A 27,316-nucleotide genomic window follows, 5' to 3' on the forward strand; every position below is an offset into this window, starting at 1 on the left:
TTTAAGCAGGTGTTCCACACATTGCCAGACCCTATCTTTGGAACACATATCATAATAGTTTCATACTTACTTTGATAATTTAAATATAAATTTGATACGTCTCTCCAGACTCTATATTTATAATATATAATTTATGGATATTGTTATAATTACACTTTGATAATCAAAATTGTAATATTCTTCCGCTCTTTAACATAAAAAAGAAGGATATTTTTACAAAAACAAATGTTTTTATTTTACAGGAAATATATTTTTACAACAAACAAATGTTTTTATTTTACAGATACATTCTATGTACTAAAAAACGATGTTTAACCCTTCTGTTACCTTAAGGTCATCTCGTGACCGTTTTATGTTATTTTTGCTTATATTTCATAAAATACACAAAATTTTGGAATTTCCTTTTATAAATTCCTGCATTGAGTGAAATCGCTTTGAAAAAGTGCAAAATATTTTTTATAATTTGATAAAAAACATGGCAGAATCAAAACTAACGTGTGGGTAGCATAACGTCATTCAGTGACCATCTGCTGTTCAAAGTGGCAAGAGGAAGTTTCGCACCATTTCCGCCAATTACTTTTTGTGTAAAACGACAGACATTGTAGATATTTTATAAAATGAAACGTAACCGAGCATCGGTGAGTATTTTGATTGATTTGAAAGGAGTATTATTGATTTTACCCAAACAATAATGGAAGACATTGTGGATATTGATAAGTATAGTGATTTTGAGGACGATGAGAATGTATTGGAAGAATTGCCAGATTGCGAATCTTCTGAAAAGTGTGGTACATTGCTAGTGAAGAAGACAGTATTGCTGAAGCTGATATATGTAAGTAACATTCTCGTGTACTTTTCACCGACAGCAACCAATAGCACTAGAGCCAGAACAGAAAATATAATTCGACGACACCCCGGTTACAGTATATTCAGTTCACCGAATATCAAATATAAAAGAAACATTTACCCTGTGCTAGAGTTCACCAACATCGAGGGCGCTAAAAAATTGGAGAGAAGTATAAATCAATTGATGAAATAGATTTTTAATGGATTTTTGGGTATTTTGATATTAGGTGGTACTTCAGCGCGAGCGAGAGTATATGATAAACTTGCTCCAATTCGGGATTTTTACGAGGGTAGCTAACGTACCACTACTGTTTGTTCCCTATGAGAACGTAACAGTCGATGAGATTTCTTTTAGAGGCATGCCAAGCAAGTCAAGTAAATACGGGATAAAGGCATGGGTAGCTGCGGATTTGCGAACAAAATTTTGCCCAAATAAAAATAAGAAATAAAAGATTTTTATAATTCTACAAAATCTGGAGTAGACACAATTGACCAATTAGTAGAAAGATATACGTGCACGAGACAAACCAATCGTTGGCCCTTAGCTGTCTTCTCGAATGTTGTGGATGTTTCGGCGCTAAATGCCTAGCTTTTATGGACAGAAATTCACTCTAATCGGAATGCCTCAAAAATGTATAAGCGCAAGATTTTCTCGAAGAACGTGGCCAATACCTTGTTCAGGGTGAGTTAACTCGTAGAAAACGCTTACCTAAAAAACAGTTGTCGGCCGGTATTGTCAGGAATGTCTGGGCAGAAGCAGAATAGACAAGTACTTCGGCGGATGTTGCTCTAAAAAAGAGAAAAACAATTCAGCGAGCCACCTGCGCATTCATTTAAATTCATAAAATCTAAGAAATGTTAAGAACAAAATAAAATTATAATCAATACAACTGTGAAATGTTAAATTCAAACTTAATTTGTAGTCAGTAAAATTAAGAAATATTAGAAAAAATATTTATAGGATACCATTACAAAACTCCGACTAGGTCATTCCGTGACCTTAACATCACATGTGCAACTTTTTACTAACATAACAGAAGGGTTAATTTAATTGTCTCATATTTTATTTTTTAATTAACGTACGATCACGTCGTTTTTTAGGTGGAATTATAACTCCTGCGTTCACCACAGCATTATCATCAATATCTTTAAATCCTCTTTTTTTAGCTTTCTTATTGATCTTTGCCAAGTTTTTAAATAACTGTGAAGCGGATTCTTGATTGCTTTCATGCTCTAAGACCTCCACATTATCCGATACTGAAGAGGGGCGTGTCGCACTATCCACAATATCAATACTGAACAACTCTCCATCATTGTCGTTATCGCAACTGCGTAATTTCCTTTTTGATGATTTTAGACCAGTAGCTGAATGATTTGAATTGGCGTCCAAAACCGATTTAGATGCAGCTCTTTGCAAAGTTTCTTCCGCTTCATTTATATTATCGGAATGCTCGTCATTTCTTTCGAGTTTTTTGCCCATTTTTCTTGACACAGTGGGCAATTCGTCCATCGTTATTTCCAAGTAATCTTCCTTAATCTCTTTTTCGGTCATGTTTTCGTCACTAAAATCTACAGAAATCTCCCTGCTTAGCGAAAATGTACGCTGAACTGCCGCTGTCAATGCATGTGTGCGAAAACGGAAATCATGAACTGTGCCTTGATGCAGTAAATTAGATATGCGGCTGTTTGTTTTCTTCGATAAAATTATCACAAAACGATTAAAAGACTCTAGATGCAATACCACTTTTGGTATAAGTTTCGTTTCACGCAATATTTTAGCACCATCTGCTTTCGGATTCAAACGGTTTTCTTGGTCTTTATCGATAACGTTTTCTTCAATGTATGAAATAAGAGCATAAATATTTGTGGGAAGGGATTTGCCAATAGCACGCAACAAAAACTCAAACCTATAATTATTTTTACCATGGTACAGTATAAAAAATACAGTTATGTAAGTACTTACTTTGTTGATTGCATACAAACTTGCGATACCTCAACTCGACTTAAGAAATGTTTAGTAAGGCTTTTTAAACATATATAGTGCTGCATTAAAAGCTTCAAAAGGTGGTCCATTGACGAACCTAAGGGAATGCAAGCATTCACAAGATTTTTTAATGCATTTGAGATATGAAGCAACTGTGAACATATCGATCGCTCCATCGAACGTAACTGAGTAAGAGACATGTCTCGCTCATCGTCTGTTACAATACGACATTTGAAGTTTAAATTATTTGCTTTGAGAATAAAGTGTTCTACATCATCTATTTGTTTGCGTAGTGCCTGACATAAATATAAGAAGTATGGTTTTGCACTTTCCATGGTCAATGATTTGAAAGTAAAGGCCGGGGGACACTAACCAATAGTTTCAAGGAATTAATCAATACCAGCAGCAAAGACATATGTATGCATGTACATAACATATCCACTTACCTCACTGTCGTAAAACTCGTTGGATATAGCACCCCAAACGGTGCATAATTGTAGAGCAATTGTGTTGAAGAAGGCGCCGGCGTGTGTTTTTTGTCGTTGAGTGAATAGCAGTTTATGCACTAAGCTCAAATTTTCAGAGTTTACAACGTTGCCTTTGCAGAATTTCAGTAACCATTTATATGACTCAATTGTTATGCGATCCGTAAATGAAAAATTATCATAAAGCACTTCAAGACTTTGAAGCAAAGCTTGTAATATTCGTTTGCGATCAGAATTATCATCATGCCTATTACCCTTATAAGAATTTACTGTATCTGGAGAATCTTCCATTTCCATGAACTCGTCGATTATATTTTGTAAAATGTCAGGAGATTGCTTACAGTTATTCATGGAATGCAAATCTACAAAACAAAAATTAATTACGAAATTTAACAAATTAATAGTTAAACTCACCGAAACCTTTTAAGAATATTTCAACAAATTGTTTCTTATAAATTACGTCTGCGGTTTGTAGGCACTGCTGAAAGCATTCGGCAGATAAAGCAGCCGTGTTTTTATCAAAGCTGGACCATATGTCTCCCAAACGACGAATACAACGTTCGTAGACAACTTTTGTTATATCTGCCAGATATTTCAAAATGCGCTTACTATGAGCCAATTGTTTATATTTTGGTTCATCACGCAGAGCTGCTATCTTTTGTGCAGTAATTTCCAGCACGTACCGAACAAATTTTACATTTGAGCGAAGTACGTCCGTATTATGACTTGTAGCAAAGGGCACAACATCCCTATAAATAAAATATACAATATAACAGAGAACTGCGATTTATTGATCAATATTTCGCTTACTCATGTAGAAGTCGCAGAAACTTTTCAATAACATGAAAATCCCAAATATTTCCCAAACTTGTGGAATTAAAGTTTTTTACTACCATACCATTAATGGTTATATTCTTCATTGTAGATCCATCAGCATTACTGGTCTTATTATTTTTTTGTAATTGTTTCCTCGATATGCTCGCATAATTCTTCATCATTACGATATTGTTAAACAAAAATAAATAAATAAATAAATAAGAGTCCTATATATTCTGCAGGGAATACTTACAATACATGATATGCATGTATGGATATCAGACAACTAACCTTGTACGTCTCACTCAACTTGCAGTGTATTTTGAATAATGGCAAAATATGTGTAATTGTGTCATTATTTAAATTCGCAGTAAGTAAAGAATACGCCATTAAGCCTTCTAAAAAATTTATTTGTATTTCTAGTAATACGCTCTTTTTGGGTTGCCAGTTGTCATCCTAAAAATGTATAACAATTTCAATCGGAAAAATCTGTTATATATACATATTTCAATTAATCATGTTCGCTAACCTTTTCTTCGAACTGCAACTCCTTGGTAATTACTTTTTCCACAGCTAAACGCAATAATCGTTTAATTTCTCTTACATCATATTCGCTTTCGAATTCTTCAAGTTTAATTAAACAATGGCTAACAAACTGTACTAAAAGACCCAGATTGTCTTGAATTTGTAATTCGTACGCATTAACTGGAGAGGTCCGCACAGCTTTATCAAATATCACGCTGAAATTCCCTTCAACGTCAGTGACTTTGGGAACCCGAAAAAACGAACGAAAATGCCAGTCAATAAATTGAAGCACATGCGGCACAAGTTTTGGATTTAATTCTACAGCACGCTGCAAGTCTAAAATAAATATAAAAAATTCATTAAAACATGGACAAGGCGTATTTGGATATAATTTGGTTTCAAACATACTTTCATATAACACCCTCTTCATAACAATATTACTTGCAAAACAACTCCTCAGAAGTCCCATTATTTCCTGGGTTAACATATCAAAATAACGGTAAGGATATTGTCGACTGTCAATAGCCCCTTGAGATATCAATGAGAATGCGGAAATATTTTGGGTACAAAAACTAGACGGATTTGACTGCGATCGTTGAGAATTACTATTGTTCAATTGCTTAAGAACCATACAAAAACCATAAACCGCCATTGTTCGAATGTGTTTCATGCTGTAAAATACATTAAATAAACATCATTGTCATATACATATGTATGTATGTATGTATAATATTCATTAGCAAAATAATTGAAAGAGCAATCTTTTGCTTAGAACCATCAAACCATATCTCTTATTATCTTCCGGACAGTTACATAAAAACATAACAATTTGAACTGTGTAATATCCCCTTAGTAAATAACTATTTCGCCCGATTACTACCTTGAACTCATGGCTTTCCGGAGCACTTCAATGAACGCGTCTCGCACAACGGCAGATATTTTTAGTATTGGTAGTATAAACGACATCATTCGCATTGATTGATCGCCTGGTAACTGAAATAAGTGCACTTATATATTTTAATATTTAAAAGTTTATTTTTTGTTAGCATACCCACAAAAAAAACTCCATTACATATTTGATAGTCTTTACGCACTCAGAAACTGTGAATGTATCTGCAACGCTCAACATAAGTAAGCACTCTACGTAGGAATATATTATTAATTTGATGTACTTACATTTATAGCAAATTAAGATTGACCTTACCACCAAACTGAAACTGATCTTGTTCTACCATCATCCATTCTGCCAATTTTTTCACAATTCCATGTCCAAATACAAAACGTTTGCGTATAAATTTAGATAAAAATCTCATAGCCAAAGAGTTTAATGGCACATTGTTCTTTGTTTTAAGCAAAGTAAAAGTTAAATTAACCAAACCTGGTGTAATGATATCTTGTCCATTCTTATTCTGATCAATAAGTACTGAGAGAATATAATCCAACTGTACTTGCTTTCGCTGCAATGTATCCCGAAACCATGCTGAATATTTTGCCATTTTTTGTTCATGCTCATTATTGTGCATGACACTGCGCAAAAAATTCAAAAGACAAGATGTGGTAATACGCCGTGATTCGGGCTCCCGATTTGCAGAGCTCAAAGATATTATTGAACTTATCATAAAAGGAGTCAATATCAAGTCGGGCATTGAGCTAAAGTTCTATAAACAATCATTGATAATTCATTTTGTTCTTATTTCTAAAAAATTTCATAAAAAAAAACCTACTCGCAAACCAGCAAATATTTTAGTTTCTCCTATTTTATATTGTGTGCAGTAATTCAAATGATGTAAAACCGTCTCCTCGGCCTCACGCATTTCTTTATCGGAAAATGTATCTAATAATTATACATTACATATATTGATTGATTCAAATTTAGATTTATTTTCTAACAACAAACCAATAGAGTCGAAGTCAGATGAATTGCTTTCCATTTCAGCAAACAGTTTTTTGTAATAAAAACGATAAAAATATTTGTCAAAAGCTAGCACTAATATCATTACTTCTGTACACGTCGAACACATAGAAAATAATTGAAAAGCTAATGGCGGCAAATCAATAGGGGACAATGTTAGAACCAATCCACCAAATTTGTTAAGCACTGCATTTACTTCAGAACTTTTCAAATTCAGTTCCCTACAAAATTTAAATAATTTATTTTCAGAAATTACTATTTTTTAATTACCTAAACATGTCCGCAATCGAAGTTATGATCTCTATGGGCCAATTCATTGTTATCAGACTATTGACTGTATTTGCACGGAATTCAATTCCTTTAATAAGTACGCCGTCAACAGCCAATTGTGGTTGATTCTCCAAAACTTTCAGAACATCCGGTAGTAAATCTTTCCAACTATAAAACACATTTATATAGAATACCACTTCATAAAGAAAAATATGTAATGATTTACCACACATATTTACGATCACCCATACGTATTCCCTCGATACAAAGATCGAGAATATAAATTAACTGGTTAGAAGGAAATGTTGATACATGCTGACATAGCCGTTTTATCAAATCGTAGGACTGCTTGTCTCTTAATTCAAAACGTTGCAAACTTTTTAGTAAATGCTTCACCAAAAAAAAACGTTTTTCTTTGATTTGACGACTACTGTATCCAAAGCTAAGGCCTTCAAGGATGAAACTCCAAAACGATACAAAATCATTTCGTCCAAATTTCGAATTTAAGATCGCAACTAACTAAACATGGAATATTCTTACTAATTTAGTTAACATCGATGCTTTCTTATACATATAAATCAATATAGAATTACCGTCACGGTGTCAGTATTCTCCATTAAGCTATGCAATTCCAGAAAATCTTTCTTCTCCCCATATTCTCCAATCAACGACTCCACAGATCTTCCGTTCGAACTATGTTTCTTTGAATGCAACATATGAGACAACTCATTACTTTTATCGACTTTAAACATTTCTATATATGTTCGAATTTATTCCACCACAAAATTTATTTAAAATTTCTTAGAACGCGCGCTGCACTTTCTTGGCCACTGTGAACCCAATTCATAATTAAAACATTTATTCGCGCCTTTTCAAAAATTAATAGTTCACAATAAAAAAATATTAAGAAAAACGCGCAAATAATATTAAAACCTCAAAACTAATGAACTTAATCATAATGTCTCTCTTGATAAATTTCTTTAAACATAATCATGGAAGAATCAAAAGTCCTATAAGAACATTATTAACTTACTTGTAAATAAACAAACATAATTTTTTACCTATTGAGATGTAATGTAGAAGTCGGCAGCATTGTACGAAAGGTACGAATACTATTGTGACCCAGACCTGTTTTATGATAAAATTTTGCTTGTCATCTGTAACCAAGTCCATTATTCACAACTTTGTCTATAGAAGAAAATAGTAATATTTATATTTGTTAAAATGGCTTTGGCGGAAATAGCTGGTATTGCAAACGCACCATTCTTAAAAGAAAGAAATAATAAAATGGGGTTCTCAAGTCAGACATATAATCTTGAGAACCCTTACTGCTTGTTGGCACCGCCATCTAGTGGGGTGAGTTCTCTGGCCGTAATAGTAAATTAAGGAATTTAACGTGATTTCTCTTTCTAGTTGGTGAATATAAGATCTATGCAGGCCGCTGGATCACAAAGCGGTTTAAAAATTGATTACGACCACGGCACAACAACTTTGGGATTCAAATACAAAGGTGGCGTTATATTGGCTGTTGATTCTCGTGCGACTGGTGGTCAGTTTATTGGTTCTCAAGAAATGAAGAAAATCGTAGAAATCAACAAATATTTGTTGGGTACATTAGCTGGTGGTGCTGCTGATTGTGTCTATTGGGATCGTGTTCTTGCAAAGGAATGTCGTCTACATGAACTACGGAACAAAAAACATATTTCTGTGGCAGCTGCAAGTAAGATCATGGCGAATATTGCTCATGAGTATAAGGGCATGGGTTTGAGCATGGGAATGATGCTAGCTGGTTTTGATGATAAAGGTGCTGGTCTGTATTATGTTGATTCGGAAGGATCTCGATCGGCAGGAAATATATTTTCCGTGGGAAGTGGTTCAATTTATGCGTATGGTGTACTTGACTCTGGATACAAATATGACTTGGAAGATCAAGAAGCCTACGAATTAGGTCAACGTGCTATATATCACGCAACATTCAGAGATGCTTATTCCGGTGGCATTATTCGAGTATACCACTTAAAAAAAGATGGTTGGATAAAAATATCGGAGCGCGATTGCAAAGATCTTCATTATAGATACCAAGAAGAAGAAAATTAATATTTTATTAATTAATCCGTAAAATAATGAATTTTGGAGTAATATGAGTAATGTAGTTATGTTTAAATAAAACTTGACTAATAAATATGGTTGAAAGCTTTAATAAATTTGATCGTACAAATATAGTTGGGATTTGTCCAAAATCACCTTACAGCCACCTACAGAATAACCGTTTAATTACCCAACTATTTGATAATTCTAACCGAAATTCTTCTGCACATGTGTTCATAGCTTTTTATTCAAAAGCATTATGAGTTGCACATTGTGTAAGTTTAGTTTCCGCGCTAGTTCCTTCAACGTATTGGATTTCGGTAGCCGTTGTCCATGATCTTAACCATGAAATTGTCAATAAAGCCATAACAAATTGAGTATTAGTTCATAGCACCAACATTATTTACAGGTCCTTTGTTCAATCTTGGAATATAGTTTTAATGAAATTATTTGAATTGTGATAGGATAGAAGAAACCACCCAAGTAATACTTTCTAATCCATAGTTAAATTTTTTGTTTTTGTAAATTTTAAAAATTATTTGGCCAAAAAGAATTCCACGTTTATATGTTCAGTATGGCATCACTTTTATTTTTTAACATGCAACCCTTTTGTTATTGTGCGAATGAATCGAAATAAATAAAAATTTGAATGTTACATTAAAGTTATTTCTACACTATTTAACATAAAATAAGAGTAATTCAGTGAAGTATTAATGAATAACAGTGAATGAAATAGTTGTAAAATAAATTAAAAAAAGAAATCAACATGACTACTATTTACGAGCTTTATTGTGAAACTTAATAACATAAGCCAGGAGAAGTTTATAATATTACTCAGGACGGCCATTATAGACCATACGTATACATTATCGCTCAACCTGGATTTCCATTTTAAATCGCAAGCAAATAAAATAATGTCCAAAGTCGACTTGGAGTCATCCAAAAACTATTCACAGCTTTTAAGCAATCATCACAGCGTAAGAAGTCACTGCCCAGGAGGTAGTTCTAACAATGTAATTGAAGGTGATGCGAAAAATAGTGTAAATGCAATGTTTTTTACATGGTTTCGGTTCCACCGGGTGTATAAACTACTATTGCTAATATTGTTCGTATTGGTGCTATGGCCACTCTTCGCGCATTACAGTTTACTAAATGTATGTTTATTAATACCATTATTGCATTTTATCAAATAAAAAACAAATACATTATAATTTTTAGCACCCTATCAACGAAGTTCCGTCTGCTGATGTCCATCGCAGCCGACCTCTTTTGGATGCGTATGAGGACTTTAGTTCGATGCGTGCTAGTGATTTAAAAATGCGTATAGAAGAAATGCTGCATATAAAAGTAAGAAAACGTATTATATCTAACATAAATTTGTAAAATAAAGTAAGTTCTTTACCATAATATATGTTTTCAAAAGAGTACAGTTTCAGTAGAATTACGGGAACTTGAATCTCGTCGACAAAAGCTTCAATCAGACATAGGAAAATATAACCAAAAAATTGAAGAATTAAAGCAAGATTTATTGCGTGAACAAACCGAGCTAGAAAGGTTAAAAATATCTGTTGAACAAGCGCAAGTAGCTCAGCGAGAAGCAATTCAACGCAATACTCCCGATTTGGCTCTACCACGAACTTTATACCCCAATATATTGCCACGAAAACTGCCAGCCATAACAACAGACGCAGGATTGTCCTGCGAAATGTACAACTGTTTCGACTACTCCCGTTGTAGTTTAACATCTGGATTTCCTGTATATTTGTATGATCCTGACTTAAATAATATATTGCGGACTGGTTACGACATAGACGGATTTCTGAAAACAACAATTAAACAAACACTTGGCTATAATGCTCATATTGTGCATGATCCTAAAATGGCTTGCATATTTTTAGTGCTCGTAGGTGAAGCTATGCTGGAAAATGATTTAATGAAGAACAATCGATATGCAGCCGAAGAAGAAGAACGAAAAAACTATTCAAAGTCACCTTTAATGGAGATGCCCATTGATATTGAGAAACTTTTCCAGTTGCCATATTGGGGAGGTGATGGTCGTAATCACGTTTTGTTAAATCTAGCTCGACGCGATTTACATTCACCACGAACCAACGCTTTTCTTAATCAAAATACTATGCGAGCCATAGTAGTGCAATCATCATTTGAACGACTACAATTCCGCCCTAGTTATGATCTAATAGTACCACCGATTCTTGGACCACCTGGTGGTGATGTTTGGCAGGAATGTGCCCCAATGATTCCAGCACGACGTACTTATCTTTTATCTTTTCAAGGAGAAATGCGTCCAATTGATAAAAAAGTGCAATTACATCCACTAGATGATTTTATTTTAGATCATCTTACTGACATGTCCAAAGGTTCCACTCAAGACAAATTCTTATTGCAATTTCATTGTGTACCAGCCACTGAACAATCAGAGGAATTGGCTTTTACGGATTGGGCACTTTGTGGTACTGACTCATCCCGCAAAGCAGTTTTAAAAGAATCAACTTTCGTATTAATCCTTCCGCCATTGGAAAAAAGAATTAGCTCAACTCTGATGTTAGCTCGACTTTATGAAGCTCTTAGATCTGGTGCCATTCCTGTAATACTTGGTGCTGACGAAGTCCGCTTACCTTATGCTGAAACCATCGATTGGCGACGTTTAACAATTTTGCTCCCAAAAGCTCGTATTACCGAACTGCATTTTTTGTTACGTGCTATGCAAGATGTTGACCTAGTTCAAATGCGTCGTCAAGGCAGGCAGATTTGGGAGAGATACTTAAGCTCGGTGCAAGCAACCGTCGATACAATAATAGCTAGCCTACGAGATCGTCTAGGTATACCACCACGTCCAGTCCTTCCTATTGTCGCGCAGAGTGTATTCAACAGTACATTTATTCCACTTAAATCTGATCCCCCGGTAGGATTAGATACGGAGCCGGAGGAATCATTAGGTCCTATAGAACCACCATATCCGAGTCCTGCATTCCGACGTAATTACACGATTTTGCGTATGCAATCTGGTGAGGCATGGAACGTATGGGTAAGAGAATAAGAATAAGGTCTTTTTTCTGAATGTTTCATTTTATTTTTAATTATAGGTTGACCCCTTTTACATGTATCCACAATTACCTTTTGATCCAGTTTTGCCCGCTGAAGCTAAATTCCTTGGGTCCCACATGGGTTTCCGACCCATTGGAAAAGGCAGCGGTGGTGCAGGCAAGGAGTTCAGTGAAGCCCTTGGAGGCAACTATCCGCGTGAACAATTTACTATTGTTATACTTACATATGAACGCGAACAAGTTCTTATGGACTCTCTTGGTCGCCTTTACGGTCTGCCTTATTTGCACAAGGTAGTGGTAGTGTGGAATTCCCCAAAACCTCCGCTTGATGACTTGCGTTGGCCCGATATTGGAGTACCAGTTGCGGTGGTACGTGCACCAAGAAATTCCTTGAACAACCGTTTTCTACCTTTCGACGTTATTGAAACAGAGGCGATTCTCTCTGTTGATGATGATGCTCATTTACGTCATGATGAAATATTATTTGGCTTTAGAGTTTGGCGAGAGCATCGCGATCGCGTTGTAGGATTTCCAGGTCGATTTCTTGCTTGGGATTTGAACTCAAATCGGAATTGGAACTATAATTCCAACTACAGTTGCGAACTAAGCATGGTGCTAACGGGCGCCGCTTTTATACATAAATATTATATGTATCTTTACACCTACCATTTGCCTCAGGCTATACGCGATAAAGTCGATGAATACATGAATTGTGAAGATATAGCTATGAATTTCTTAGTTTCGCATATAACCCGCAAACCGCCTGTAAAAGTAACATCAAGGTGGACGTTTCGATGCCCAGGCTGTCCAGTATCGCTCAGCGAGGACGATACACACTTTCAAGAACGACACAAATGTATAAATTTTTTTGCACAGGTGCGTAATAAAAAACATTTTTAAAATATGCAGATGTAAATGATATTTTAACAACTAATAATTTTTTTCCTAGGTCTTTGGCTATACCCCATTATTAAATACTCAATACCGCGCTGATTCAATACTCTTTAAAACACGAATACCGCACGACAAACAAAAGTGCTTTAAATATATCTAAAATACATAATGAATTTTTTGACAAGGTTTGATATGCACAAACTATATTACGAAATCTACTCTACACACAGATATGTATATTGATGAACGGTTATTGATTTTACAATGTTTTTATAATACCACTAATTAAAATACATGTATGTAATATCTAACGCGATTAAAATAAACAAACACTATTTTTTGTTGTGCATCGTTATGAATTACTTAACTAATTCCCCTTCTCCAAATTATTTTAATAGTTGTTTTTGAATTGATTGAGAATATGAAAACAAGTTAGTTAAGTTATTTAAGCAATTTTATATAGTTTTGTTTTCAAAAAATGTGCAATTATTATAAGTTTCCACTTTGTTTTAAAAAATCTGTATATGTATATACATATGTGAATATATAATTCAAGCAATAATGTATCACTAAAATTAAAAAAAAATAATAATATTACACTTTAAAAAAGTTGAAGTACAGTATATTGACATATTTATTTTCTTTCATTATTGGTTATCCTATAAATTTTATTGTAATACAATGTATGTACTATATGTTTTCAATAGCAATTTAGCATTTTTTTGCCTTTAGTTTGTAAATCGTTATCCCTTACGTTATATATACACTTGAGATTGTAAGCCTAGATCAAAGTATTGCCTTTAATAGCAATTTCGCATTAATTTATATTGCATATTTTATTTTTTAACAAAATCATTAACATCTAATGTTCTTATTAGGCTATGTTATGTATACAGTGGATTTAATGTAGTATCTTCATCATGTACATACATATATCTCTACTGCTTTATTCATTAAGTTTTATACCTAAAATATTTTCAGTTCAATTGATAAATATTTTAAAATTCACAAAGCATGTATCTGTTAAAACTCAACGCATTAAGAACGCTTATAATAAAGTTTTATTAAAAGGAGCTGATGTCGACCTCCTGATTGCTTGACTACTTAGTTCCCACGATAAGCCGGGACAAACATACATGCTTTGGGATTGTAATAGGCCTATGTTTAAATAAATGGCGAAGTATTTATTTTAAATTAAGGCGAATTAACCCATATGGATATTATTTATACATTCATCTTGTTCCAAATTTTAATATGTTTTATACATTTTTTTTATAATTTACAAACACTTGAATTCAAGAGAAACTTTTGTTATCACCTCTCCGTCATAATATATGCCACCTATTTTGAAGCTCTTTACAATCGCTGGAAATACACTGAAATCAAATTTTGTAATCTTACATAATGCCTTGCTTTTAAAATTAGGTTATTTCACTAGCGAGAATTCAGTTTATTAAATTTGTTAGTTTTTCCTTCAACAAGTGAATCCACGAATAAAAACAGAAAATTAGTTCTCCTGCAAACTCAACTTCAAGGCCTGCTCAAGCATTTCTTGTTCTCGCTGCAAAGCCAATTCATATTCTTCCTGATCATGACGGCTAAGACGCAAAGCCATTGCTAAATCAGGATCCACGTATCGAAATCCGCCATCATCATCGTCTATCACTGGGGACCCAATGGTATGTGCTGCACCGCATAATGACTCCTGTAGAACTCTATTTTTATAAGGAAAAGCGAATGGGATATACGAAGCAAATAGCATTTACTCAAGACATTTACTAATAACATATATTATGTATGGATTCAATGAGAATAAGTGTAAACTTTTTTTAGTTCGTATTTAAATTAGCTAAACGCTTTTATAAACAGTAATTGATAAAATGTAAGTATATGAATGCATAAATTGATTTTACATCATGATTCCACTTCACTAAAATGTTTAAAAGTTTTGATAATGACATTTAAAAGGGATATAAATGATAAGAAAAATTAATAAGCCAACTATTTAAATATTTTTTTCATGTAAGCAATATCTGTTTTAAATTGATTTGTCGGTGTTGGAGTGGTACGCCCACGATGAGGTGTAGCTGTTGGCGATATAGAATCACGCAATGTTTCAGTACTTAATAGTGTGTTTGTAGGAATTTGTAAGTAATTTCTATTTGTCTTTGTGAATTCTGGAACGTTAGATGTGAAACGATTTGGCGATCCTCGAATATTATTACATGATTTAGGGGGAATATGTAATCTACGTTTAGGCAAAAATTAGCATGAGCAATGCGAAATTAGCAACATAATTTAAAAGAAATATAAATAAGAAAAAAATAAACAATATTTTGATTCAACTGTATATTATACCTCTGTAACTGTTCGTCTTCATCTGGAACTCCATCGGTTCCTTGCCCACGTAATGCTTCCCATATATCCACTTTATCCGTATCCTCTGTAATATTTTGTATAGAGGCAGCTCTGTTCGTGGTTTGTACCATGCTTTGTTCAATGGCGTATTGTAACATATCATCTTCCTCCAAAGGTAATTGTCGTCGTAAGTCCACATCTGAAAAGTGGGAGTATTACACAATTTCCTTCATATATTTAATAATTTTACCTCTATTGGAATAATGGGTTGGTATATCAAAGCAGCGGTCATCCACAATGCAGGTTATGCGATCGTCTTCGTTAATAGTCGTTACATTTTCTACAGCGCTTGTCATACCAAATACGTTGCCAAATGTAATGCATGCATTTAAGACATGGAATAGAGGTATTTCAACTTTTACAGGGAAACCCGATGGCAGCTGCATGGTAATAAAGTCTTTCAATTTGGACACATGTGGACTCGCCATTGTTGACATCAAATCCAATATAGGAAGAACTTGTTCTTGCAATCGCATAGGATAGTCTTCGGAAAGCCATAAATTAGCCTTAAATCTCTGAACCTATAAAATAGATACAAATTTATTTTATGAAAGTAGTGGGTGAACTAACTGCTATTGCAGTTTAATAGCCCTATCGATTGCTCAAAATTCTTTCATTTAGCACTAAATGTTAAGTTTATTCGAATATAAGCTATTTATTTAATTTAAAATAAAAAATCTTTTTGATGTATACCTTAGTTGTGACTTTCTTGGGACGCCCAATGTCGCATCCATTTAAATCAACATCGACAGAAAAGTATGCCTCTGGTGTAATAACGAACTTAGGTGAAGTAGTACCTGAACTACAACTAGCATTCTCTTCTCCTGTACTATTTTCAAGACATTCCTCCCGACCCAATGTTTCAACGGAGGGAGAGGGCGTCTGAAGTGAATTTAAAACATTAAAAAGTCCATTTAAGCGAATAAGTTATCGTTATCATAAACTTAAGAATACTTAAAATTAAAAAATTTACTAAATAAGTTATTCTTTCTCAATGAAAAGTTAATTCAGATTAAATCAACTACATAAGTAAAGGAATTGCTAAAAAAATTATGTTAGATATATACGTATAATTGGAAGTCGCTTGTAAAAAAATTTCGGTATGAAATATTACCCGATCTTTGGAATTTATTCCTTCATTAGAGCGTGTACTGGAAACTTCATCATCAGCAATACCTAAAAAGCTATGCAATGGCGTGCGCGCACATTTATTCTGTTAAAATTTTTTAATTGTTTTAATTACTTATTACATTCTTTAAGTATTCATTGGAAATCAATAGAGGTACCTTTATTTGCTCTTCATTCAAATGATCCATTCGGGTGCGTGTTATAAACTCAACATTGCTCGCACCATACACTTTGCAATTATATCCGTTTACCATCTCGGACTTTTCACTACGCCAGCCCCAAATCCCTGATTTGTTGCGTTCAAAGCTTATCTTATCCATTTCAATGTTATTCGTAATAACAGGCGCATTGAGCCTAGCACGGACAGCTCCAATTGGGGGTGGAATTGCCACAATATCTCCTATATCACTATTCATTTGTTCCTCCATGACTTCATGAGTGTCATGATCGATTTCAATCATTACGGCAGAGTCTTCTACATGTAAAATAAGAATACAAGTGTTTAATTTTAATAATTATTAAATTCATATAGTATTAGAAAGTAAAATAAAAAATAGATATAAACTTATGCGAAATAATACACATTTTCATAACAATTTCTTTCCTTTAGTGTGTCTGTCACACACACCAGCAGCATTCAAAAATTTATTTCGTGAGCTGTACCATTATAGTAAGAAGTGGTTTTATACCTACAACCTTAATATGCCCACTGTATTTAATTTAACTTTTTTGATGCAATAAATAATTTTAACTTACTTGCTCCTTTGAAAATATAGGAGCGATTCCCTCGTTGCCAAGTATTATTATCAAAGCCAAGCAATGTGGTATCGATTCGGACATTCGCGCCACGTTTATAAACTTTGTAGGTGTCACTAGGACAAAGACGAGACATTAGGGGTACTGCAATGTTTGATTAAGTAGTAAACGGAAGTTTAATTTCAGCTTTCTATAAAAATAAATTAATTACAGCTTACCCCAAGATGTAAATTCCCATTTCATTTCAATGTAGAAATCAGGAGCGTCTAATAAGTGCTGCAGCAGTTTCGGTACATGCGTTACCCGTTGAACATGACGTTGCAAATCGCGGACTTCTATGATAGCCGTCAATATAGCTTCATCTCCTGAACAAACGGCTTCTTGTACAACTAGCAAAGAACAGTTTATCATGTATTATTTCATCATAAGAATTTAAACTCTCTTACCTGACCATCCCTCATGTTCAAAGCTGGCGTTACATTTTGCTGCTAAAAGGCACTTCACACATTGTAAATGTGATAATTTTACCGCTAACATTAAAGGTGTCCTCCCACGATTATCAACTTTTTCTTTGTCGATCTTTTAAAGAAAATTAGAAATTATTTGAGTACTTTTTACAGAACGAAATTACAAACATATTTATTATTTAAATCCAAATATTCATTAAAGCTAAAGAATGTTGGACCCACCTTGGACCTTCAATTAAGAAATTGATAATATCTATGTATATATGATTCTTGTACTTAAAGAAAACTTACTTTCCCTTGAAACAAATTTTAAGGGTTTTTAAAGAATTTATTAAGTTCTTTCTTTGCATTCTTTGAAGCCTCTATTAATCTACATACGTTATTATGCTCGACGAAACAGATCCACTTCCATTAAGAAATGTAAATGTAAATTTGAATAGTTCCTCTAATTAAATTAGCATATTGATGTAATCTGACATATCACCGGGTAGCAGAGCACCCCTTTTAGGTGATTTGAAACAAAAAATCTTTGTCTATTCAAAACCAAACATGTTGAAAATTAAAATTCTAGTGAATATATAATCCCACTAGTACTCTGTTTATATTGACATAGACACCATCACTAATCTTTATTTCGAATCATCTTCATTATCGTCATTCACTTCCTCACCGTTTCCGTTTTCAACACCCGTTTTAACTCATCTACGTTGTTGATCCACACCAGCCAGTGCAGGGGAAATTCATTTTGAATATCCTCCAATGTTTTCATGACTAGAAGCAAAATTAGTTCACCTTCTGGACTATATGTTTCCAATATGGACTCTTATATTTATTATTCCTCTGGTAAATCAGAAAAAGTTAATTTCCTTACTACTCTATATTTGTCAATTGATAATGCATTCTTCGCTGTACTGACCGTCTGTCAATAAGTAAAATTGTAAATTCTACGAAAGAGACAACTATAAATGTAAAGTCGACCTATACATTCACAATATACCTTTCCGAAAGACCACAAAGCGCATTGCCACACTCAAAAAGATACATCTGTAAAGCTAATTTATATATGACATGCTTGACATGTGTGCAAGTTCGTCTTCACCATCTGCCACATTTGTCTACTGCCAACGAAATATCCTTAGACAGACGGTAAACAACGTGAATATATGTATATGTACAATGGTATGGAAAGTAAATGGATGTTAATTTCTAAAAATTTTTGTTTCTATAAGTTTCCTAAGGCTGTGTTGACAAAACTATTCGAAGCTATTTTATACGTGTGGATCGTTCATCCTTTTCTTATTAGCCACTATTCACAGTTCTCTTTTTATGTACATAAATAAAGCAATAGAATATGCCTTCGATAATTACTAATGAAGTACTATCATATGTACAAAAACAACGTTGTGTTTACCTCATAATGTCAAAATCAGCTGATTTGCTTTGTTTTCATGATTAAAAATAAATATAATTTTAAACAGTAAAACAACCTTTTAAATCATGGGAGACGATATACCCGTTAGGTCAAATGTAAAATTCGTTTGTTTGTCACTAACATTTAATTAGTTTCCATAAAAATTCCTTCAATATATTGGATGGCGTAATAACGAAAGCTCAAACTTCACGCTGGTAAATGAATTAATATATGAAGAATTGACCAACTGCATTGCTTTGATTTGCTGACATACATATGTACATGTAAACATACGCTTATGCTCCTGATATATGTAGAATCAGCTTAAAGCTCAATGAAGCTTCAAAATTAATATGAATGTAATCATATGAATCTAATATATTATTTGGATTACAGCAGTGCTGGGCAGTGTGGCCCAGCTTCGTTCTGGATACTGTAGCAGGTTAAATTCCTACTTATTCAGAATAGACCAAGACATATCCAATATACATATGTCCTACATGCAATGAGTCTCCGCAAAACCTCTTGAGTGCGTAAAACCTCTTGAGTGCGTAATGTTAATTATTTTTCACGGAACATCAATTAAGCAGATAAAAAACATCTATACATCTATTGCATAGTAATACTAAGAAAACCAAAAGCAGAGCAAGTTATACATATGTTAAAATAGTCGTCGTCCCTGTTATTTGCTTCTTTTCCAGTATTTCTTATATGCATGCCTTTTTTATATAATCATTACATCCAATTCCAATTATAACATCTAGAACAGCTTTAAATGTTACCTTTACACCTTTAGTGTATCGGTGCACTCACAAAAGTTACGAAACACCTTTAAAGCTTCGAGGATTTTAAATTAGGGTAGATGAAAGGAAAGCATGTTCGTATGATGTCTGAGTATGCATCCAATAAAGGATTTTGCTCCATTTCAGGAGTAGCATGTGCGATTTTTCTAAACTTATTAAGATCTTTAAAAATATCTTATATATACTGATTTTTTAAGAGCTTGATAACTTTTTAAAAAAAAAACGCATAATTTACTTTTTTGAAGATATTTCATTTAAATGTTGATCATGTGGTTTCAACAAGATTGCGCTACATGCCACACAGCTCGCGATTCTATGGCCATTTTGAGGGAAAACTTCGGAGAACAATTCATCTCAAGAAATGGACCCGTAAGTTGGCCTTTAGACTATTTTTTGTGGGGCTACGTCAAGTCTAAAGTCTACAGAAATAAGCCAGCAACTATTCCACCTTTGGAAGACAACATTTCCGAATATATGGACCACCTAAACTCAACATTTAAATGAAATTATCTTCAAAAAGTAAATGTCATCAACCAATTTTCAAATAAAGAACCGATGAGATTTTGCAAATTTTATGCGTTTTTTTTTAAAAAAAAGTTATCAAGCTCTTAAAAAATCACCCGATATATACTCATTCAATATATATTTGAATTTAATTTGAAATATGGTAAGTTTTTAGTGTCAACAAGCCCAGAAAATTGGTTAGCTATTTTAAGATCATGTTTATCTAAAATTAAGAGAATCTTGGATTGAAACACATAAAATCTAAATAAATTGGTTCTTTATTTTAGCCACCTAATGAAAGTGTTTCAAATAATTCTTCAAGAACTTAACTGCAATAACATTACACTAACAAAGTTAAGATTGTCTGTACTATGCGTAGACGCTGTAAACATATACATATATACATAATATTTAAATATTGTTTTCTGAGGATTGACCATAAAATTTATATTTATGTTATTCAAAAGTAATAATAAAATCGTTTACTTAAAAGGATAAATAAATGGTTTATATTTTTATCCAAGATTTTTTTTGTATTAATTGTATTATCCTAATAATTATTATTTTTGTTTCAATTGTTTTGTAGTTTTGAATTAATTGTTTCCTTTTGACTTTTATTTTCTATTGATACCAGTTTAATGTTTTTGTTGTGCAGTTTAACTGATATTCATTTCTGTACTTAACAACATTTGCGATTGTTATTAGCTCCACTTATGACTCGGGAGTGTTGCATGTCAGTGCGACGCTGACGATTGTTCCTGCCTTGGATCTCACGCACCTGATTTGCACGCAGAATGGCATTACGTCGAAGGTTTCGACGCTCGTAAATTGCTAGACTCTAAAGAATAGATAAATATAATAAGAACGCATTGAAATATTTTATATTTTATTAATATATAAAAGAAATCGAATTTGTTGACGACCCTATGGGTTTGTATGGAATTTAAGTAAATCGTATCATGTTCAATTGAACACTCAGTTTGAACTATTTACTCTGGTAAACAAAAATCTACTTGTTTTTTGTGACATGAACAGAACAAAGTGTTTATTATGTAAAAATTGCCAAAAATGCAAAAAATTGCTACAGATTTCTTCTATCACCTATTGTTTTTTTGCTATGAGAAATTTTGTTAAAAAAACAGCGATAAATATATTATTGTTATATTATTATATTATTTTATTAACCAAAGAGTTTTTGTTTTTCGCCGATATTTTGTTTTTGGAGTACACCCTAACAATGTCCAGCAGTAATCGGTAAGCAAACTTGCACTCCACTTGCCTTGGTACCGTTTCTCCAAAAAAAAAATGCAACCAAAAACACGAGAGAAGGAGAATAACTCTCATTCAAAATCTTAGATAATGCGTGCAAATGCAATGAGTGGGCGCCGTTACTTGTGTTGTACATGCATAAACAAGTTTCACATTGAAGAAAAATACGCATCAGCGTCGGAACTAATTGAAAAATTAACTAATATTGTCAAAAATATTTTTATTGTGTATAAAAATATATAATCTTGTAAAAGTTGGTGTGAAAGTAGTGGAAAATATTCAAGTTACATATTTTTTTGGCATTTAAAGGTGTCGAAAGGCAAAAACTTAATTGAATGAGTGAATGTTGCTGATGAAAATTTAGTGTCAAAAATATATGTATATACATTTTTTTGTGAAAATTAAAAATATGCAGTGAAAAAATTGTGGTGTGTGTAAATCAATAAATAAATGAAAAGTATGCAGTGTCTGTGTAAATCAATATGTTGTGAATTAATACATGAAAAAGATCACCGAGTAAAATTGTACAGGTAAGTTAAGGAAAATTATAATTTTGCAGTATTTTTTTAAAGAAAAAAGTTGGATATAAATACAATTAAATTCAAAATAAAACCCCGAGGTAATTATAATGAGTCAATGTAATGATCTAAATGTTTTAGCATTCCTTAATAATGTTCAGCAGTAATCGGCAAGCAAAGTAGCACTTCACTCGAAGAATTCACCTTTATAGCTTCACAAAACGAGCTGTATCTGAAATACTAATTAATATTTTGACGTGAAATTTAGAACAGATGTCACTAATAGTACTACCAACTTACAGAAAAAAATAATTTACCGATTCGAAATACACGCGAAGTATAAATTACAAATTAAATTAGAAGTTACATAACATCTGTGGGTGATAGAAAAATTCTGCTTTCAGATTTGACTTCAGGGTATCAAACTGCATTAAAAAACCTAAGAATTTTCATGTCAGAAATTATGTGTCTACCAGTGTTATTTGTATATATATATACATACATTAATAGGATTTACGACATTTCCTTTTGGGTGTTACCCACATTGTAGCAAACTTAATATACCCTATCGTGGTACAAAAATAATATATAATAATACATACATACACACCTTTTGGCTATTCAATGCAAATAGCTCCATTTTGAGATTAGCGGCATTACAGTGGTCAACACGCGGAGTTTTGGCACTTTTTCTGATATTAGGTTCAGTTTTCTAGTTAAAAAGAAATAATTAATATTTCGTTTTATTATTATTTTAATACATCGTATTTCGAACTCACTTGTTCTAATATAGCTGCTGATGGCTTGACAAAAACAATTTCATGTGACTTTTGAGTATAGAAGTTTTCTTTTTCCTCCTGAATCTGGCTAGATTCGCTTACTTCGACATCGAATTTTACGAAGCTTTCAGACGTTTTTTGAGCAGTTTTAATACTGTGGTATATTGACATACTGCATGGTGATCAAATGATATTTGTCCATTAAAGATAAACGTTTTTAGGCTGAACTTAGAAATAACACTTATATTAAATATTTACCTTGGATGCTCTATAAGTAAATTTTCAAATGGTGACATCTCCATGTAAATAGGACCAGTTGAGATAAAGCATGGCGGAGGTGTCATATACCACGAATCCACCATTGTAAATAGTTTAGCACCAGAACCGTTGCTGTCAATACTGACACTGCTAAGATTGGGTTCTAAGTCTTTGCTATGGTTAGCAACTTGCAGCAGTTGAGCGTCATTATTATCAGTTAACAATCTTGTTTTGTTGGCGACATTGACGACGGATTCGCTAGGTATATAACCTAAATTATTTAATGGTGATAACTGTACTGCAGTAGGTCCACTACTAGCTTGAGAAAAACCTGATGTAAGGTCAGGTTTGTGCTTTTCATAATTGTTTTGCAGCGTTTGAGAAGAGTTGTTACAAATATTATGCTTCTGCACTGTTGTAATATTTAAAATCTCTGAAATTGGTGTTGATGTTCTATTGTTATGTTCAGCTAAAATCAAATTTTCTTTTGAGCCCTTTCGAAAAAAGCTATTCGGGATATCAACGTCTTGAAAAAAAAAATAATAATAGTATTAAATATTTTCAATGTATGAACTATTTTATTTATCAGAGATCTATTAATACATACCGCCCTTTTGAACGAGAAGCCAATCATCATCTAAGTCAAAATCGACATCAGATAATTCAGAGGTTACAACATCTAAAATCGGTGCTGGTTCTATAGTAACTGCCTTTATTTTATTTAGAACAGGCTTCTTTCCTTTATTCTTTCGATCGTTGCGCTTATTATTATTATGTATTCCTTGTTGATATTCGCCGATAGTTTCAATATTATTAGAATCCGCTTCCAAGCTTTCTTTCCGTTGTTTGTCGTTAGTAAGATAACAAATTTGGGAATCTTCAATGGGTTTACAATTCGTGCCTTCTGTGGTACTTGATCCAAAGATAAATGCCGCAATACTGCTAAACATTATACAGCAATGTACTTATCAATAAGACACCAAAAGCTTAATGCCAAACGATTCGAATAACAAGTTCCTGTCACAGCAATTTTAACAGACTATCTGCTTTAATTGCAATGTTTAAGTTTTTATGGACAATTTGAGATCCTTTCCTTAAAGCTGAAAATATTGCTTTTGTCCTTTTCAGTCTTATTGATTTGCGCGAATGAGGCTTACTAAATACTATTTCTTAGCTTTTACTCTGAAATGAGAAAAAAATACTACTTTATATAACATATTGTAAAATTCGAAATCTGTTTACGTCTTTAACATGGAAGTTTTTCGTTGTATGTATTAAGAGCTTAACTCTCTAAATACGAAATTTCTAATTTAAAAGATACCTACAACAAAGTGAAAAAACTTCAATGATGAGCCATAAAGATACTTAATAACATCAAAAAAAGAAATACTAATACAAAATTTGCAAGTGTAGTCAATGTCTTAAATCAACTAGGAACAATATATACTTCACATTAACAAATCAAAATTTTGTGCATGCTGACCTTGAAATAACTCAGAAATTCGTTAATTTAAAATAAATAACAAACTGTATTGAGATATACATACATATGAGTTATATATAAAATAATCAGTATTGAGACAAATATGTATGCATGCATTATTTCTATAAGTATATAAACTCATAACTGAATCGATTTGCATACAAATTCATATACATATAGTATGTATGTACATACGAGCAGTATTTATGGGTTGTGTATGTATGAATATTACTTACTATACAATATATGTCCATATAAAAATTATAAATTGTTATGTATGTATCAATATTTAGATTTTGTTATCTAATGAAATCTGACTTTTTTATCTTTTCATAAAATATCTTTTAGAAATCAAATTTCAAAAATATTAGACCGAAAGGCTTTTATTATTTGTAAATTATGAAGTGTAAAAACCAATTTATTACTAAAAGTAGTACTTAGTATGAAAACTTCGGTTCAGCAGTGACAAAATCCAAAAGGCAACATTAGTCTTGAATAATTAAACAATTTTTAAAATAAATTCCAAAATTTTTGAGATAATCAAAAGTCTTGCAATCAACTCTGAATAAACTGCTTTAATTCAACCAATGTCAAACTAGTCTTGAGGAAATTTCAAAACGATACATTAGGTAATAGCAAAACTTTTAAGAACCTAACCTAAAATTATATATAAAATAAAGACAAAGAAAACGTTTAAACAAATAATTATTAATACTCTCATATACCTACATACAAATCTATAGATGCACGAATTTTTTCCACATTATATACATACATACGTAAATTTTATTCGGTCTAAATAGATTTGTATATTAATAAAAACTCAAATGTGTGGGTTTATTTGTATGTAAATAAGTTCATTTAAGAGTTTGAACCTATTTACCAATGATTGCTTCAAACAATGTTATTAAACACTTTTATTTACCTATTTCAAATTCAATTTCACTGTGTTTCACTGCTTGTTAATAATCGGTCAATCACTTACTAATTCGACACAAAATTGTTTACTAAATTTAACGGTCAGGAGTCATTTTGGTAAAAGTCGAAAATATAATAGAATCCTATCTCACAAATCAAAAACAACTACCACCAAATAAAGTACACACAAAACATACCTGCATAGAAAGGTGTATGTATCTAAGCAGAACATTCACAAATGTTGGATACATACATATTTATGTACTCTGTACACACATTTGTTAAGAACACAGGAACGGATAATGGATGGTAAATAAAGAGAATTGTCGAAGTGTTACATCAACGGGATATACTATATGTGACACAAGAGCGAACAGCTGATCTCTACGGAATAATATAAATAAATTTATAATATGAATGCAAACGCCAGCTGATAATTGTTTACTAACATAATCACATGCTATGAAAACTTTGGCATACAAAAACATTTAGTTGAAATATGTCTCATATGCATGCAAGAAAACTCATACAACCATATTAATTCCCCATTGTTAGTATGTTGTTCTTTGTACTTATTTTCAAACAATTGTTTTCTGTTATTATATTAGGTCCACAACGCTCGCCATCAAAATTTTCTATTTTCCTTTGTGTACATATAGTATATTTTGTTTAGTATAAAATGGAATAAATGCATCCATATGAGTGTATATAAATATAAATTATTAACTTTATGCGCAATTTGCGCGAACTTTGAGCTCTTATGATGAAAATTTTTCCTTTTTATATGAATCAACCCAAAAACAATTTTTCCTCTATCCATTTCCAATTTTCACTTTTAGACGCTTTAAAATGACTTAATTTTAATAAAATTTATTTAACACATCTCTTTTCAAAAGTTAACTAAATCTAATAACTCTGTTCCACAAACCTTACGTTTAGATGTAAGCACACATGCGAAATGATCACTCTATATCATAAATTTACTAAATATTAAACTATTATTCCAAATAATAAGAAAGTACAAAGCTTTTTCTTCTGAAGCGTAATTAAAATCGTATACTGAATTTGAGAAACGAAAGCAAACACGAAAAACGATTTGCTTTCCCATCTGTCAAAGCCATTCAAAGATGCCACATATTCGAATAAAATATAAATAATTATTTCTTGGTATATGTTCAGGAGACCGGCTTTTCCGTAAACATGCACCAATTTTCACGGGAAATGCCTTAAAATTCTTGTTATCAATTCTACTTTACGAATATATATGGCGCATGCTTTTAAAACAATATTTTTTTTTTTGTTTTTACTGAAAAAATTCCATCTTTCGCGATGTTTAACATACTATCAATTCTCGTTCAGTCTCGAAAATCTAGAGTATCGATAATTTAAAGACGATCACTGCTTGAATCAATAGTGCCGATTCGAATTTATATGTTCTCCATTTTTACAGGCTATACTTCTCAACCGCTTTCTATTGCGCTGCGTATAAGAGCTGCGCACATCACCTAACACAACGCATTATGGGAATAATAGAGCTGCTATAGCGAATATCGTAGAGTAGGTAGAATAGGAAGGGTGTACGCAAATAACTTCGGGTTGGGATAAAAAATCTAAACGTAGATTACAAATGATAAAAAAAGCAATGACGATGTAGTATTGAATATGACAAAATAAAAATGTGACAGTGAATATGACAAAATAAAAATGTGACAGTGAATA

At 32.6% G+C, this 27,316-nt stretch overlaps 5 protein-coding genes across 16 annotated transcripts; 2 read left to right on the forward strand and 3 right to left on the reverse strand.

Moving 5' to 3' along the window:
• Nucleotides 1-208: 208 nt before the first annotated feature.
• LOC126755492 (Fanconi anemia group I protein) lies at nucleotides 209-7,672 on the reverse strand. 3 transcript variants are annotated; one of them, XM_050468094.1, is made up of 16 exons: nucleotides 7,432-7,672; nucleotides 7,065-7,357; nucleotides 6,839-7,006; nucleotides 6,554-6,579; nucleotides 6,381-6,490; nucleotides 5,861-6,314; nucleotides 5,708-5,796; nucleotides 5,537-5,649; nucleotides 5,065-5,327; nucleotides 4,661-4,992; nucleotides 4,423-4,587; nucleotides 4,126-4,304; nucleotides 3,730-4,064; nucleotides 3,277-3,677; nucleotides 2,810-3,198; nucleotides 209-2,753 (listed from the first exon to the last, which is right to left on the reverse strand). In XM_050468094.1, the coding sequence occupies exons 1-16, from the start codon at nucleotides 7,588-7,590 to the stop codon at nucleotides 1,910-1,912; spliced, it is 4,320 nt and encodes a 1,439-aa protein (XP_050324051.1). In that variant the 5' UTR covers nucleotides 7,591-7,672; the 3' UTR covers nucleotides 209-1,909. The 3 variants fall into 3 exon arrangements, with proteins under 3 accessions (XP_050324051.1, XP_050324050.1, XP_050324049.1); XM_050468093.1 differs by having other exon boundaries at nucleotides 6,554-6,771; XM_050468092.1 differs by having other exon boundaries at nucleotides 6,554-6,789.
• Nucleotides 7,673-7,972: 300 nt separating this feature from the next.
• On the forward strand, nucleotides 7,973-9,024 carry LOC126757449 (proteasome subunit beta type-5-like). The gene is made up of 2 exons (XM_050471370.1): nucleotides 7,973-8,194; nucleotides 8,252-9,024. The coding sequence occupies exons 1-2, from the start codon at nucleotides 8,063-8,065 to the stop codon at nucleotides 8,933-8,935; spliced, it is 816 nt and encodes a 271-aa protein (XP_050327327.1). The 5' UTR covers nucleotides 7,973-8,062; the 3' UTR covers nucleotides 8,936-9,024.
• A 515-nt stretch (nucleotides 9,025-9,539) lies between these two features.
• LOC126757446 (exostosin-3) lies at nucleotides 9,540-13,256 on the forward strand. The gene is made up of 5 exons (XM_050471364.1): nucleotides 9,540-10,080; nucleotides 10,145-10,273; nucleotides 10,350-11,972; nucleotides 12,031-12,867; nucleotides 12,941-13,256. The coding sequence occupies exons 1-5, from the start codon at nucleotides 9,841-9,843 to the stop codon at nucleotides 13,043-13,045; spliced, it is 2,934 nt and encodes a 977-aa protein (XP_050327321.1). The 5' UTR covers nucleotides 9,540-9,840; the 3' UTR covers nucleotides 13,046-13,256.
• A 239-nt stretch (nucleotides 13,257-13,495) lies between these two features.
• Nucleotides 13,496-18,754, reverse strand: LOC126757447 (ankyrin repeat domain-containing protein 13D). 5 transcript variants are annotated; one of them, XM_050471366.1, is made up of 11 exons: nucleotides 18,652-18,754; nucleotides 18,325-18,598; nucleotides 17,634-17,766; nucleotides 17,406-17,576; nucleotides 17,188-17,331; nucleotides 16,590-16,906; nucleotides 16,418-16,516; nucleotides 15,997-16,185; nucleotides 15,494-15,824; nucleotides 15,244-15,442; nucleotides 13,496-14,600 (listed from the first exon to the last, which is right to left on the reverse strand). In XM_050471366.1, exons 2-11 carry the CDS (start codon nucleotides 18,421-18,423, stop codon nucleotides 14,393-14,395), a joined length of 1,890 nt encoding a protein of 629 aa, XP_050327323.1. In that variant the 5' UTR covers nucleotides 18,424-18,598; nucleotides 18,652-18,754; the 3' UTR covers nucleotides 13,496-14,392. The 5 variants fall into 5 exon arrangements, with proteins under 5 accessions (XP_050327323.1, XP_050327322.1, XP_050327326.1 ...); XM_050471365.1 differs by having other exon boundaries at nucleotides 14,507-15,133; XM_050471369.1 differs by lacking the exons at nucleotides 18,325-18,598; nucleotides 18,652-18,754 and adding an exon at nucleotides 18,033-18,272 and having other exon boundaries at nucleotides 14,507-15,133.
• A 1,878-nt stretch (nucleotides 18,755-20,632) lies between these two features.
• Nucleotides 20,633-26,655, reverse strand: LOC126755362 (uncharacterized). 6 transcript variants are annotated; one of them, XM_050467876.1, is made up of 7 exons: nucleotides 26,526-26,653; nucleotides 25,795-25,981; nucleotides 23,804-24,378; nucleotides 23,197-23,722; nucleotides 22,939-23,110; nucleotides 22,770-22,871; nucleotides 20,633-21,210 (listed from the first exon to the last, which is right to left on the reverse strand). In XM_050467876.1, the coding sequence occupies exons 3-7, from the start codon at nucleotides 24,144-24,146 to the stop codon at nucleotides 21,052-21,054; spliced, it is 1,302 nt and encodes a 433-aa protein (XP_050323833.1). In that variant the 5' UTR covers nucleotides 24,147-24,378; nucleotides 25,795-25,981; nucleotides 26,526-26,653; the 3' UTR covers nucleotides 20,633-21,051. The 6 variants fall into 6 exon arrangements, with proteins under 6 accessions (XP_050323833.1, XP_050323834.1, XP_050323830.1 ...); XM_050467877.1 differs by lacking the exon at nucleotides 25,795-25,981 and having other exon boundaries at nucleotides 26,531-26,653; XM_050467873.1 differs by lacking the exon at nucleotides 25,795-25,981.
• Nucleotides 26,656-27,316: the final 661 nt, after the last annotated feature.

The sequence above is a fragment of the Bactrocera neohumeralis genome, chromosome 4 (genome assembly GCF_024586455.1).
Source record: "Bactrocera neohumeralis isolate Rockhampton chromosome 4, APGP_CSIRO_Bneo_wtdbg2-racon-allhic-juicebox.fasta_v2, whole genome shotgun sequence".
NCBI lineage: Eukaryota > Metazoa > Arthropoda > Insecta > Diptera > Tephritidae > Bactrocera > Bactrocera neohumeralis.

Bases quoted from the DNA above. Each gene is read 5' to 3' on its own strand.
- LOC126755362 (XM_050467877.1), bottom strand. From the start codon at position 24,146: ATGTTTAGCAGTATTGCGGCATTTATCTTTGGATCAAGTACCACAGAA. The intron at 23,723-23,803 runs GTATGTATTAAT...TTTTTTTTCAAG, and splicing joins GCTTCTCGTTCAAAAGGGCG to ACGTTGATATCCCGAATAGC. The intron at 23,111-23,196 runs GTAAATATTTAA...ATCACCATGCAG, and splicing joins TTACTTATAGAGCATCCAAG to TATGTCAATATACCACAGTA.
- LOC126757446 (XM_050471364.1), top strand. From the start codon at position 9,841: ATGTCCAAAGTCGACTTGGAGTCATCCAAAAACTATTCACAGCTTTTA. The intron at 10,274-10,349 runs GTAAGAAAACGT...TGTTTTCAAAAG, and splicing joins AAGAAATGCTGCATATAAAA to AGTACAGTTTCAGTAGAATT. The intron at 12,868-12,940 runs GTGCGTAATAAA...TTTTTTTCCTAG, and splicing joins GTATAAATTTTTTTGCACAG to GTCTTTGGCTATACCCCATT.
- LOC126757447 (XM_050471365.1), bottom strand. From the start codon at position 18,423: ATGAAAACATTGGAGGATATTCAAAATGAATTTCCCCTGCACTGGCTG. The intron at 17,332-17,405 runs GTAAGCTGTAAT...CAAACATTGCAG, and splicing joins ATGGGAATTTACATCTTGGG to TACCCCTAATGTCTCGTCTT. The intron at 15,134-15,243 runs GTATAATATACA...GCCTAAACGTAG, and splicing joins GAAGACGAACAGTTACAGAG to ATTACATATTCCCCCTAAAT.
- LOC126755492 (XM_050468092.1), bottom strand. From the start codon at position 7,590: ATGTTTAAAGTCGATAAAAGTAATGAGTTGTCTCATATGTTGCATTCA. The intron at 7,358-7,431 runs GTAATTCTATAT...TTCCATGTTTAG, and splicing joins AGAATACTGACACCGTGACG to TTAGTTGCGATCTTAAATTC. The intron at 5,650-5,707 runs GTATGCTAACAA...CACTTATTTCAG, and splicing joins TAATGGAGTTTTTTTTGTGG to TTACCAGGCGATCAATCAAT.
- LOC126757449 (XM_050471370.1), top strand. From the start codon at position 8,063: ATGGCTTTGGCGGAAATAGCTGGTATTGCAAACGCACCATTCTTAAAA. The intron at 8,195-8,251 runs GTGAGTTCTCTG...TTCTCTTTCTAG, and splicing joins TGGCACCGCCATCTAGTGGG to TTGGTGAATATAAGATCTAT.